This window comes from Panulirus ornatus, chromosome 19, assembly GCF_036320965.1.
Source record: "Panulirus ornatus isolate Po-2019 chromosome 19, ASM3632096v1, whole genome shotgun sequence".
NCBI classification, from domain to species: Eukaryota; Metazoa; Arthropoda; class Malacostraca; order Decapoda; family Palinuridae; genus Panulirus; species Panulirus ornatus.
Genome location: NC_092242.1, coordinates 8790453 through 8803498, shown reverse-complemented (window position 1 = coordinate 8803498; position 13046 = coordinate 8790453). Strand labels below are relative to the sequence as shown.

Sequence of the window (13046 nt, the reverse complement as noted above, 5' to 3'; positions counted from 1 at the left end):
TGTAGTAGTAGTAGCAGTAGTAGTGGTGGTGTACTTAGGCATCAGTGTTGCACAGTGGTGAGCTGAAGGTCACAGTGGGGCGACACTTGCCACCCACCTACAAGGAACTGAAGGTCACAGTGGGGCGACACTTGCCACCCACCTACAAGGAACTGAAGGTCACAGTGGGGCGACACTTGCCACCCACCTACAAGGAACTGAAGGTCACAGTGGGGCGACACTTGCCACCCACCTACAAGGAACTGAAGGTCACAGTGGGGCGACACTTGCCACCCACCTACAAGGAACTGAAGGTCACAGTGGGGCGACACTTGCCACCCACCTACAAGGAACTGAAGGTCACAGTGGGGCGACACTGCCACCCACCTTCAAGGAACTGAAGGTCACAGTGGGGCGACACTTGCCACCCACCTACAAGGAACTGAAGGTCACAGTGGGGCGACACTGCCACCCACCTACAAGGAACTGAAGGTCACAGTGGGGCGACACTGCCACCCACCTACAAGGAACTGAAGGTCACAGTGGGGCGACACTTGCCACCCACCTACAAGGAACTGAAGGTCACAGTGGGGCGACACTGCCACCCACCTACAAGGAACTGAAGGTCACAGTGGGGCGACACTTGCCACCCACCAACAAGGAACTGAAGGTCACAGTGGGGCGACACTTGCCACCCACCTACAAGGAACTGAAGGTCACAGTGGGGCGACACTTGCCACCCACCTACAAGGAACTGAAGGCAGCGTTGCAAACTCATGTTGCCAGGAAGTTAAGCAACGTTGCAAACTCGCCTCCCGCAAAGGAACTTGAACACTGTGTTGCAAACTTACGGTGTGACGTAAACACTGTGTTGCAAACTTACGGTGTGACGTAAACACTGTGTTGCAAACTTACGGTCTGACGTAAACACTGTGTTGCAAACTTACGGTCTGACGTAAACACTGTGTTGCAAACTTACGGTCTGACGTAAACACTGTGTTGCAAACTTACGGTCTGACGTAAACACTGTGTTGCAAACTTACGGTCTGACGTAAACACTGTGTTGCAAACTTACGGTCTGACGTAAACACTGTGTTGCAAACTTACGGTCTGACGTAAACACTGTGTTGCAAACTTACGGTCTGACGTAAACACTGTGTTGCAAACTTACGGTGTGACGTAAACACTGTGTTGCAAACTAGGAAGTGCAACGGGCTGATCTCCTAACGAGGGTTGACCTTGCTGAAAGTTGTGACGTCACGACGCACCAAGCCGGGGGGGGCGGGGGGGGTATATCTCTCGACACAGATCCATACCCCCCCTCCATCCCCACACCTCCGTTTTCTCGTGTTGTGAGCTAACCACATCCCCTTTTCCCCGTGTTGTGAGCTCAGAGCACAGTGGGCTTAAATAACCCCTTTTGAGCGCGGACGACTTAACCCCCTTTGAGTACAGCATGATCAAAACCTCCTTTGAGCACCATGACGTAAATAACACCCTCCTCCCCCTTTCTTTTGAGTTAGACAACGTCTATCTACAACAAGGTCTATCTACAACAAGGTCTATCTACAACAAGGTCTATCTACAACTCCTTATCCAATCCCCCTTTTTTTTTGAGTTAGACAACGTCTATCTACAACAAGGTCTATCTACAACAAGGTCTATCTACAACAAGGTCTATCTACAACTCCTTATCCAATCCCCCTTTTTTTTTTGAGTTAGACAACGTCTATCTACAACAACGTCTATCTACAACAACGTCTATCTACAACAAGGTCTATCTACAACAACGTCTATCTACAACAAGGTCTATCTACAACAACGTCTATCTACAACAAGGTCTTTCTACAACTCCTTATCCAATCCAGAAGTGGAGGCTCACAACGCGGGGTTTGAGACCTCTCGCGTTCACCTGATGCCGCCTACAACCCCACCATCCACAGCAACAGCATTCAATCCTAAGGAAGAGAGAAGAGAAAGAAGAGGATTGGAAACTCGTCTAATCCTAAGGAAGAGAGAAGAGAAAGAAGAGGATTGGAAACTCGTCTAATCCTAAGGAAGAGAGAAGAGAAAGAAGAGGATTCGAACACCAGTTGCTCAGGATGGGGGTCGAATATTTTCTTCCCCTCCTCCTCCTCCTCCTCTTCCTCCTCCTCTTCCTCCTCCTCTTCCTCTTCCTCCTCCTCCTCCTCCTCCTCCTCCTCTTCCTCCTCTTCCTCTTTCTCCTCCTCCTCCTCCTCCTCCTCCTCCAACACAGACCAAGGTCTTTGGTCGTCGTGACCCGGTACAGGTATTATGATAAGTGATGATAGGTATAAATGATAATGATAATGATGATGATGGTAGTAATTCAGTTATTCCCAGCCAGGGAAAATGTGCGGATATACATACATTACATACATACGTCCTCTCTCTCTCTCTCTCTCTCTCTCTCTCTCTCTCTCTCTCATATCATTTTGATCCACTGCTTCTTCCTCCTAATCTCGGATACTTTAAAGGTTTTAATTTTCTTCTTCTTCTTCTTCTTCTTCTTCTTCTTCTTCTTCTTCTTCTTCTTCTTACTCTTCGTCTTCTTCTTCTTCTTCGTCTTCTTCTTCTTCTTCTTCTTCTTCTTCGTAACAGTAGCTCGGTAGCTTTGGATATCTTTCATACCATCATAACTTTGATGATAATAATAACAGCTTTTTATAACTTTGTAATAACTCCTCGAGGGAAGTTGTGGTACCAGTTAGTGGATGTACTACAGTACGCTACAATCACCGTAGGGCTAAACCAGATTGTAGACCTAACCTGCAACCATGTATGGAAGACAAGACAGTGATATACACGTATGAGGGAGAGAGGGGGGGGGGGACGGGAATGCTAATAAGGGTGATGTCTCGTATTACTTATCATGATTATTATCATTATTTTCTTATAGATTTTTTTTTCTACTTCTCTTCTAAAAGACTTTTCAAAAGCGTGCTGGTGAGAGGAGTGTTCTATGTGGGTATTTTTTTTTTCTTGTTTTTCTTTTTCTTGGTGTTTAATAATATCCCTTCGTGACTGGTGAACTGAACTTATTAAAGGGGTGTTTTGTATTTCAGTCAGCGAGCGTGATTTGCGTCAGTTGGTGTGACTCAGGGAGGTTTGACTGATTGCGTCAGTTGGTGTGACTGATTGCGTCAGTTAGCGTGACTGATTGCGTCAATTGGTGTGACTGATTGCGTCAGTTGGTGTGACTGATTGCGTCAGTTAGTGTGACTGATTGCGTCAGTTGGGTGACTGCGTCAGTTGGTGTGACTGATTGCGTCAGTTAGTGTGACTGATTGCGTCAGTTGGTGTGACTGATTGCGTCAGTTGACGTGACTGATTGCGTCAGTTGGTGTGACTGATTGCGTCAGTTGGTGTGACTGATTGCCAGAAGGATTGAAGGAACTGACTTCTCGCATGGTGACGTGAAAAACTAATAAAAAAAAGTTTTTTTTTTTTGGAAAACGTTGTTTCTGGAAGAGAGAAGAATAATGGGAAACTTGATCACAACCCACACGTCTAAATCGATTTCGTAAAAAGTTAAGAAAATAGAAAGGAAAATAGAAAATAGAATTGTATTTAGACTTTAGAACTCGCGCCCTCTCAGTAGTGTACATAAATAGGTCATCAAACACAGGGAACCCGTGCGTGGGGAGGTATGTGTGTGTTCGATCACCCTATTACAGGAGAACTGAACCACGAATAGGAAATCGTCATCCACCCTCCCCCCGTCCCTCCCTCCAATTACAAATAGGCTAATTACGACCCATTAATGTGCGTCCGGATGACATAGCGCGCAGGAGGTGGAGGAGGAGGAGGAGGAGGAAGAGGAAGAGTAGGAGGAGGAGGGAGGAGGAAGAGGATGAAGTGGGTGCTATAATGACATGTAATGAAGTAAGGTTAATTAAGGGTAATTAAACGTCTTTATGTAGAAAAAGGCTGAAAGAGGGAATTTAGGGATATTGGCTAATTGCCTCTCTTGTTCTCTCTCCCCACAAGCACGAGAGGATGATTAATCTCCCCACTCGACATTACTCATGATCATTAATCTCCCCACTCCACATCACTCAGGACCATTAATCTCCCCTCCCACTGCACTCAGGGTCATTAATCCCCCACAGCACTCAGAGACATTAATCCCCCCCCAACCCCATTACACAAAGCAATTAATCTCCCCACTCCACAGCACACACAGCCTTGCCCCACACCACCCCACCCATTCATCTCTCCTCACCCCACACGACGGAAATCCGCTAATCTCCCCACCCCACAGCACCACAGTCAGTAATCCCCTCCCCTCCCCCTCCACTCCCCACCTCAACCTCTCATCCACCCCAGGAACCTCATTTATCCCCCCTGATGACCACTGACAACCCCCAAAAAACACCCCCCCTCCACTCCCGAAGTGGAAATCCTCCACGCGCCCCTTCCAAACCCCACAGCCACAGAAACCCTCGTAGAAGAAAACACACACCCCCTCCTCCACCACCACCACACACACACCCCCTCCTCCAGCACCACCACACACACACCCCCTCCCACAGAAACCCCCGTAGAAGAAAACACATCCCTCTCCTCCACCACCACACACCCCCCTCCACAGAAACCCCCGTAGAAGAAAACACATCCCTCTCCTCCACCACCACACACCCCCCTCCACAGAAACCCCCGTAGAAGAAAACACACACCCCCTCCTCCACCACCACCACCACCACACACACCCCCTCCTCCACCACCACCACACACCCCCCCTCCACAGAAACCCCTCCCAGATGGAACAACCCCTCCATACTCCCACCACACCACCACACTACCTACCACAAGAACCTCACCACAGCCCACCGCCACAGAGAAGCTAATCCTCGCCAAAGAAAGTCTTCCCTCCTACCCTTCCCTCCCTCCCCTCCCCAGAGGGAGGGTACTCAGCCCTCCGTAACCACAAAAACAACCCCCACCCACCCCTCCCTTCCCCCTCTCCCACCTCCCCAGAAACAACTTGTACCACAACTTGCCGGTAAATCAATTACGCGTTACCTGTCAGAAACAAAACCAAGCGTCGGGAGCCAAATTCATCACCTCGGCCCGGCCCGGCCCGGCCCGGCCCGGCCCACCTGGTCCACACACACCCTCCCTCCCCCCAAGCCCCAGAGGCCCCCCCGCCCCGCCCCCCCGGCTCACAATGTTACCCACCGCTCGAAGAAAGAAAGAAAGATGAGGAGGTGGAGGAGCTTGGTGTCGTCTCTCTCTCTCTCTCTCTCTCTCTCTCTCTCTCTCTCTCTCTCTCTCTCTCTCTACCTATCTATCTATTTTGATCGTAATGTCTTTTTTCCTGCTACGTTTCATATGCCCCTCACAGCTTCGTGAAACACTGAAACGAACCGTGGATAGGCTTCGCGAAACCTCCCTCCCTCCCTCCCTCCCCCCCCCTCCCCAGCCTCACCACACGTTCTCCTCTCTCTCTCTCTCTCTCTCTCTCTCTCTCTCTCTCTCTCTCTCTCTCTCTCTCTCTCTCTCTCTCTCTCTCTAACTCTAACTCTAACTCTAAACCTGCCATTAAACCCGGGAGTAATATAACCTAACCTCCAATGAGGAGGAGGGAGGGAGAGAGGAAGGGGGGGGGGGGAGGAGAATCTGTTGCCATGAATGAGCGGCGCTGGCTATGGCAACGCTGGAGCGGCACACGCACCCCCCCCACGCACGCACGCACGCGAAATCCGGCGAAACCCGATTGTCACTTGTCCGGATTATGGAAACTATGACAACATTGCCGGATTACCGAGGGTGGAGGGAAGGGAAGGTGGGTGGAGGGAGGAGGGAGGGAGGGAGGGAGGGCCGCTACTACAAACCCGGGAGGAGTTGGGGAGAGAAGGAAGGAGGGGGGATGGGGGGGATACGGATGGGGGGGGAGGGAGGGGGTGGGGGTGTCGGGAGGGGTTTTGGGGTTGGGGGGGGAGAGGAAATGGGTGGAAGGGGGTGGGGGGGGGGTGTTTGGTTGGTTGGGGATGGGTGGGATAGACGAGGAGGAGGGATGGGGATAGAAGAGGAGGGAGGGATAGATAGGCGTGGCGTGTTGGGGAAGGACAGGATGGAGAGAGAGAGAGAGAGAGAGAGAGAGAGAGAGAGAGAGAGAGAGAGAGAGAGAGAGAGAGAGAGGAGTGTGAAGGCTGGAGAAATGACCGAAAGGAAAAGAAAGAAGTGAATGAATGAAAGAATCCATGGAGAGGTTGGTTGGGGTTGGGGGTGGTGGAGGTACGGGGAAGGGAGGGGGGGGTTAAGAGTGTGTGGGGTAGGGTTATAATGTTGTTAGGGAAGGACACACACACACACACACACACACACACACACACACACACACACACAGACACACATACACACACACACACACACACACACATACACACACACACACACACACACACACACACACACACACACACATACACACACACACACACACACACACACACACAAGCAAAACTGATAATATAAGACAAAAAAAAAATGATAAAAGACAAAAGAAAATAAAGAGGTTTGAATGAAAAGAAAGAATTGTAAATAATGATGAGGAATGAGATGAAAGAAATTGAGATTATGTGAAAGAAGTGATAGAATACGTGATGAATGAAGGCAAAGGATAGGTAGGTAGGTGATAATGTGATAGAAACAAGTGAAGGAAGAATATAACAAATGAAAGAAATAAGAGGAAAAGAAAAAAAAGAAGAGGCACGAACAAAGAGGTGCAGTGAAGCGAAAGAAGAGAGATACGAGAAGAAGGATAAAAGTTGAAAAAAGAAAGAAAAAATATATGTGATAGAATACGGAAACATAACACGGAAGAGAAGGAATGAGAGAGATAAAGATAATATGAATGAACTGGGTAAATGATAAATGAAAGAAGCGAAGAATTATGAAGAGGTGAATGAATGAAAGATATGCGAAAGAAAGAATATATGAAAAAAATAAAGATAGAAAGAAAGAAGAGATGAAAAATATATAAGAAAAATATATATATTAGAAAAGAAAGAAATAGAGAAATAGACTATATAGATTGAAATTGAAATATGTGGAATAACAAATTGAATCAAAGGAAAAAAAAAAGAATGAATAAAAAAGTAATTGGAAAATTGAAATACAGGAACGAAAGAAGTTAATGGAAGAAAAAGAAATGAAAGAAAATAAAAAGAGTTGACAGAACTGATATATATATATATATATATATATATATATATATATATATATATATATATATATAGAGAGAGAGAGAGAGAGAGAGAGAGAGAGAGAGAGCGAGAGAGAGGAGAGAGAGAGAGAGAACTATTTAGTAGAGTACATGATATAAAAAGAAGATAGGGTAGAGGAAGAAGAGAGATGTGTCATCAGCAAGACACAGAATAAAGATAATGGCTGAAGATAACGTCGCCTTAGATCAAGATAACGAATACATAGACCACGAGCTGGTATCTTGACCATTTGATGGACATACTTAAAGATAAGTGTTAAGTTCACGGTGTCTCTTATCTTGACCATTTGATGGACATACTTAAAGATAAGTGTTAAGTTCACGGTGTCTCTTATCTTGACCATTTGATGGACATACTTAAAAGATAAGTGTTAAGTTGACGGTGCCTCTTATCTTGACCATCAAAGTGTCTCTTATCTTGACCATTTGATGGACATACTTAAAAGATAAGTGTTAAGTTGACGGTGCCTCTTATCTTGACCATTTGATGGACATACTTAAAAGATAAGTGTTAAGTTGATGGTGCCTCTTATCTTGACCATTTGATGGACATACTTAAAAGATAAGTGTTAAGTTGACGGTGCCTCTTATCTTGACCATTTGATGGACATACTTAAAAGATAAGTGTTAAGTTGATGGTGCCTCTTATCTTAGAAGAGATGAACAAGAAATAGTAGGTCTGATATTTCAAACCCCTTAATTAAGGGGCCAGGGTAATGGTCGTACCGTCGTATTCAAGGGTCGTGCCGTCGTATTCAGTGGTCGTACCGTCGTGCTCAAGGGTCGTATCGTAGTGCTCAAGGGTCGTACCGTCGTGCTCAAGGGTCGTATCGTAGTGCTCAAGGGTCGTACCGTCGTGCTCAAGGGTCGACCCGTCGTGCTCAAGGATCGTACCGTCGTGCTCAAGGGTCGTACCGTCGTGCTCAAGGGTCGTACCTCCAGTATGAACCCTTCCCCACCAGTGTGAACCCCGCCGATGTGGTGGAGAACCCCCGACACCAACCCAACCCCAACGCTGGCGCAGAACCCCCCCCCCCCTGCGAGCCAACCCCCTCCCCAACATCCCCTCCGCCACCCCATCAACCTCAGCGCTGGCGAACCCTCCGCCGCTCCACCCCGCGTCGAGGGCGCCTCCCTACGTGAAAATCGAACCCCGGGTCTGTTAAACCAACAGCGAATAAACCCTCTTCCCTCCCTCACCCTTACCGGCGACAGATAAACCAGTGGCAGTGGATCCCCTTACCCACCCTCCCTCCCTCCCTTCCCCTTCTTTTCCCTCCCTCCTCCCTCCACCTCACCGCCGCATGGGACCCTTTTCCTGGACTCGCCGCTGGAGACCCACCCTGTGAGTACACTCCCCGATGAGTAAAAATGATAAGAAAGACCCCTCCCTCCCTCCCATGAGTAAACAGGGACTCACTCACTCACTCACTCACCCACATTCTTCCTCTGTGTTGGAATTCATCCAGGCGAAGCCCAGGATCGAGTCCCACTCGTGTATTAAACTCGTTTATACAACTGGGGTATGATACTGACGTGGCCAGTGGGTTGGTAACTGATGCAGTGAGTTAAAAGGCGATACGTTATCTCTGCAGTGTGTGTGTGTGTGTGTGTGTGTGTGTGTGTGTGTGTGTGTGTGTGTGTTGTGTGTGTGTTTCATTGCAAATAGAGGATAGATTCATCGTAAACTGGTAGACCGATGTGAATAGAGATATGTAACTGGTTGCTATACGCCACGACCGATATAGAAGTGTTTCCTATATCGCCATGACCGATATAGAAGTGTTTCCTATATCTCCCTATAGGACTGATGGTTACGGTGACCCTTATTCTTGTCATTCACGTGTCCAGTTTGCTAATTAATGACTGTAGGTGTGTTGATCATTAACAACAGCAACTGGTTGTTAAGGGATGAGAGGGTTGTTCCAGATGGCTGTGTGTAGAACTTGGTCAGCCACAGGACTGAATGTGAGGTTGAGGTGAATTGAATGCCTCCTGATACGTACTTGGAACCTTTCCAGAAACTGGAGAGTAAACTTAAAAGACTGAAGTGACTGACTCTATCATAGTCTTAGAGTAAGAAGTGACTGACTTTATTGTAGCCATAGGGTAAGTGACTGACTCTGTCGTACCTTTGGCGGAAGAGCTATAGAGTAAGTAGTGACTGACTCTAACATACATAGCCTTAGAGTAAGCGACTGACTATCAAAGCCTTAGAGTGACTGTATCATAGCCTTAGAGTAAGAGACTGACTCTATCATAACCTTGGAGTAATAAGTGACTGACTCAGATCATAGCCTTCGAGCGTATCCCTGAAGAGTGAGAGTACGAAGAGAACCAGAGACTACAAGTGTCCCGTACACACGATCCGTCATCTGGAAGCCAGTCGTCCACTGGCTTCATTCTAAGACCTTCCAGCCAGCGTCATCGACCCTTAACTTAGCGCTAGCCTTCCAGGACCCACGTCCTCCTCCACACCCTGCCGATCACGTTGGTCGTGTGTGTGTGTGTGTGAGACTCCGTTGCCTCTCCCTACCACGGCAGTATACCCACACTGGTGGCCGGCCGGGGAGAGTGAGTGAGTGTGTGTGTGTGTGTGTGTGGTAGTAGAGGGAGGGCTCGCGCTATGTACGGTCTCCCCTCTCCCTCTCTTATTGGCCACTGTGCAAGGCACCACCCCGGGCTGGTCCCTGGAGGGAGGCGGGCGGCTTACCTGTTCTTAGCGGCGGCTGCTCTGTCGCGCTGCCGACGGTTCTTGAACCAGTTGCCGACCTGGGTAGGGGTGAGGCCCGTGGCTGAGGCCAGCTCCCTCTTCTTGCTGGGGTTCGGGTACGGGTCCTGGAGGTAAGATTCCCTGAGGAGCGATCTGGTGCGTTCCTTGAAGCAGTGGGTCTTCTGCTCGCCGTCCCAGATGGTCCGCGGGAACGGGAACTTCTTGCGGACCCGGTACTTGTCGACGGGGCCCAACGGGCGGCCGCGGAGCCGCTCAGCCTCCTGGTAGTGCGCTTCCAGCCAGAGCGCCTGCAGCCGCGCGTGGGACGGCTTGGAGAACCGTTGGGACTCCATGATGGCGTACAGTTCGCGGAAGTTGCCCACGTGGAAGGCGACGAGGGCACGCGCGCGTAGCACCGCCTCGTGCTTGTTGAGGTCGTGCAGGTGAGGGTGAGCCACGGGCAGCGACCATAGGAAGCGCCCTAGCCGCTCCATGTCGCCGCTCTCCTCCAGCGTCTCGCAGACGGCGGCCACCTGGGCGGCGGTGAAGGAGAGGGAGGGCAGCGGGAGCATGGGCGTGGGCACGGCGGGGCTGCTGGAGCCGCCCAGGTTGCCGGCGCCCGTCGCGTTGCCGCTCAGGGCATTCAGCGCCGAGAAGGCCCCGAAGGAGCCGAAGGAACCAAGGCCACCGAGTCCACTCATGAGCGCCATGTTGGGCTGCAGCGCCCGCAGCAGATCCGCGACGGAGGACGCCAGCTTGGCGGGTTAGACGGCAGGCGAGGACTCCCGCGTGGCCACCGCTCGCTGCCGCTGGCAGACTGAGGGGCGGGGGGGATGCACACCCGGACCCGCCTCCTGGCGACACGCTGACCACTCAGCGCAGCGCCACACCCCTAACCCTGCCCCCACGGCGGTCCTCCCACGCCATTGGCCGGCTGCCCTCCGTCGCCATGACAACGCTGTCAATCATCGACCGGTCTGCCAATCAGTGGCGGGCAGCGGCGGCGGTCGGTGGCGGGTCGCGTTACGGCCCTGTTGATTCGGTAACGGAGCCCGGCCTCTGATAGGCAACTTAGCGCCGCCGCCCGGGCCTCAGTAATGGAATAATGGGGACGTAGCTATCGACCGGGCGCGACGCTCCCCTCGGACACACACCCGTCAGGTTACGGCAATACCTCCCCTGCCGACCCCTGGCACAGGGCCGGGGGTCACCGCCCAGATAGCCTGACACCACGCCCATACTCACACCCGCGCCACTATCACGCACACGCCTCTATCGCCTCCACACACAGACACACACACAGACACACGCCCACCATTACACACGCCCACTTTACCATTAACCTGTACTCACGCGGGCCCATCACGAGGACCACATGTGCCTATTATGCTTCCATCATGCTTTCACACACACACACACACACACACACACCGCCATTATAATGCTCACGGGCCAACAGCAATTGTCTTGATCACACTTAACATCCCCCCGCCATCATACTCACGCTTGGGCTTCGAGTCACACTTATACCCCATCATCATCATCATCACACTGACACACACACACACACACACACACACACACACAGTTATCTCACACTGTGTTACTTTCATACTGAGAGCCCCACGGGGGGGGGGGGGGGGGGTAACGAGCCAGGGTGATGGTGTAAGTATGATGACCCAGTCTGTATGATAATGACTCATTATGTGAGTATGATAATGATCCGAGGTCATTTATTTGTTCTTAATGACATTATTAGATATATTCGTTTGACAATATATATATATATATATATATATATATATATATATATATATATATATATATATATATATATATATATATATATATATGAGGAAATGTACTAAAATCTCACATATAAGTGATAATTCGTACTTAATTCTTGCCGCTTTCCTCTTTATCCAACCACTCTTTCCTCTTCTTTTTCTTTTTTTGTATCCTTTTCTTTTGATCACCATTTTTGCGTTTTCCTTTCGCCTCATTTCCCCCCCCTCTCTCTCTCTCTCTCTCTCTCTCTCTCTCTCTCTCTCTCTCTCTCTCTCTCTCTCTCTCTCTCTCTCTCTCCCACACACACACCTCGGGGTGCCACAGGGGACAGTGTTGGCTCCGCTGGCCTTCATTATCCCAAGCTAATGAAAACGGGAGGCAGGGGGACCGAAATTCACCCCCCCCCTCCCCCGAGTCTTTTTTTGGGGTGGCAAAGTGTGGTCGCACCTCGTGGAATTGTATGGGGAAGTTGGATCTGGGGTTCCAAAAATCGACCCTTGGCGCAGTGTGTGGATGACGCGTTGGTTCGACCCTTGGCGCAGAGTGTGGATGACGCGTTGGTTCGACCCTTGGCGCAGAGTGTGGATGACGCGTTGGTTCGACCCTTGGCGCAGTGTGTGGATGACGCGTTGGTTCGACCCTTGGCGCAGAGTGTGGATGACGCGTTGGTTCGACCCTTGGCGCAGTGTGTGGATGATGCGTTCGTTGGTCATCGCCCGGAAGGGCGTGATGGAACGTGAGCTAGGGCGCCGCGGGTCATGAAGGACAACGTAGATATGGAAATAAGACTTGAGAGAGTGTGTACTGATAAGATAACATTATCGGGGGGCCAAGGTATATAAGGTATTTTAAAGTATATGAGAACTTTGGCAACGGCGTTTTTGGAAAACTATGCAAGTGAGAAGTTTTCTCTCTAAGGCTCAGTCCTCTGTGCTTGGCGCTGCCTCGCTGACGCGGGAAATGGCAAATATGTGTGAAAATGTATAGGTAGATAGATAGATGATCAGATTGGCGGATAGATGGGCAAAATTTCGAGACCACAATGTCGCATGTCGCCAACCAACCCAACCTTCATGAAATAGAGGGAATATTCGAAAGCGCACAACACACGAACGACATGGGAGGTGAGGGAGGGCACGAACCAACACCACGAGAGTGAGAGAGAGAGAGAGAGAGAGAGAGAGAGAGAGAGAGAGAGAGAGAGAGAGAGAGATCCCTGGGACGAGATTTCGCCAAAATAAAAACGAGCGGGCTGGGCTGGTCGGGCTAGCGCGTAGCGCTCACCGTACTTTATGCTGCCTGACGAATACCGAC

At 50.0% G+C, this 13046-nt stretch overlaps 1 protein-coding gene across 1 annotated transcript in view; it reads right to left on the bottom strand.

The window, feature by feature from the left end:
- The window catches only part of LOC139755371 (uncharacterized), a 102412-nt gene extending 91671 nt beyond the window's left edge, over positions 1-10741 (bottom strand). Inside the window, exon 1 of the mRNA XM_071673586.1 lies at positions 9945-10741. Within this exon, the coding sequence (XP_071529687.1) occupies positions 9945-10654 (710 nt within the window). The 5' untranslated portion in view covers positions 10655-10741. The remainder of the gene's footprint in view (positions 1-9944) is intronic.
- Between the last annotated feature and the right edge of the window lie 2305 nt (positions 10742-13046).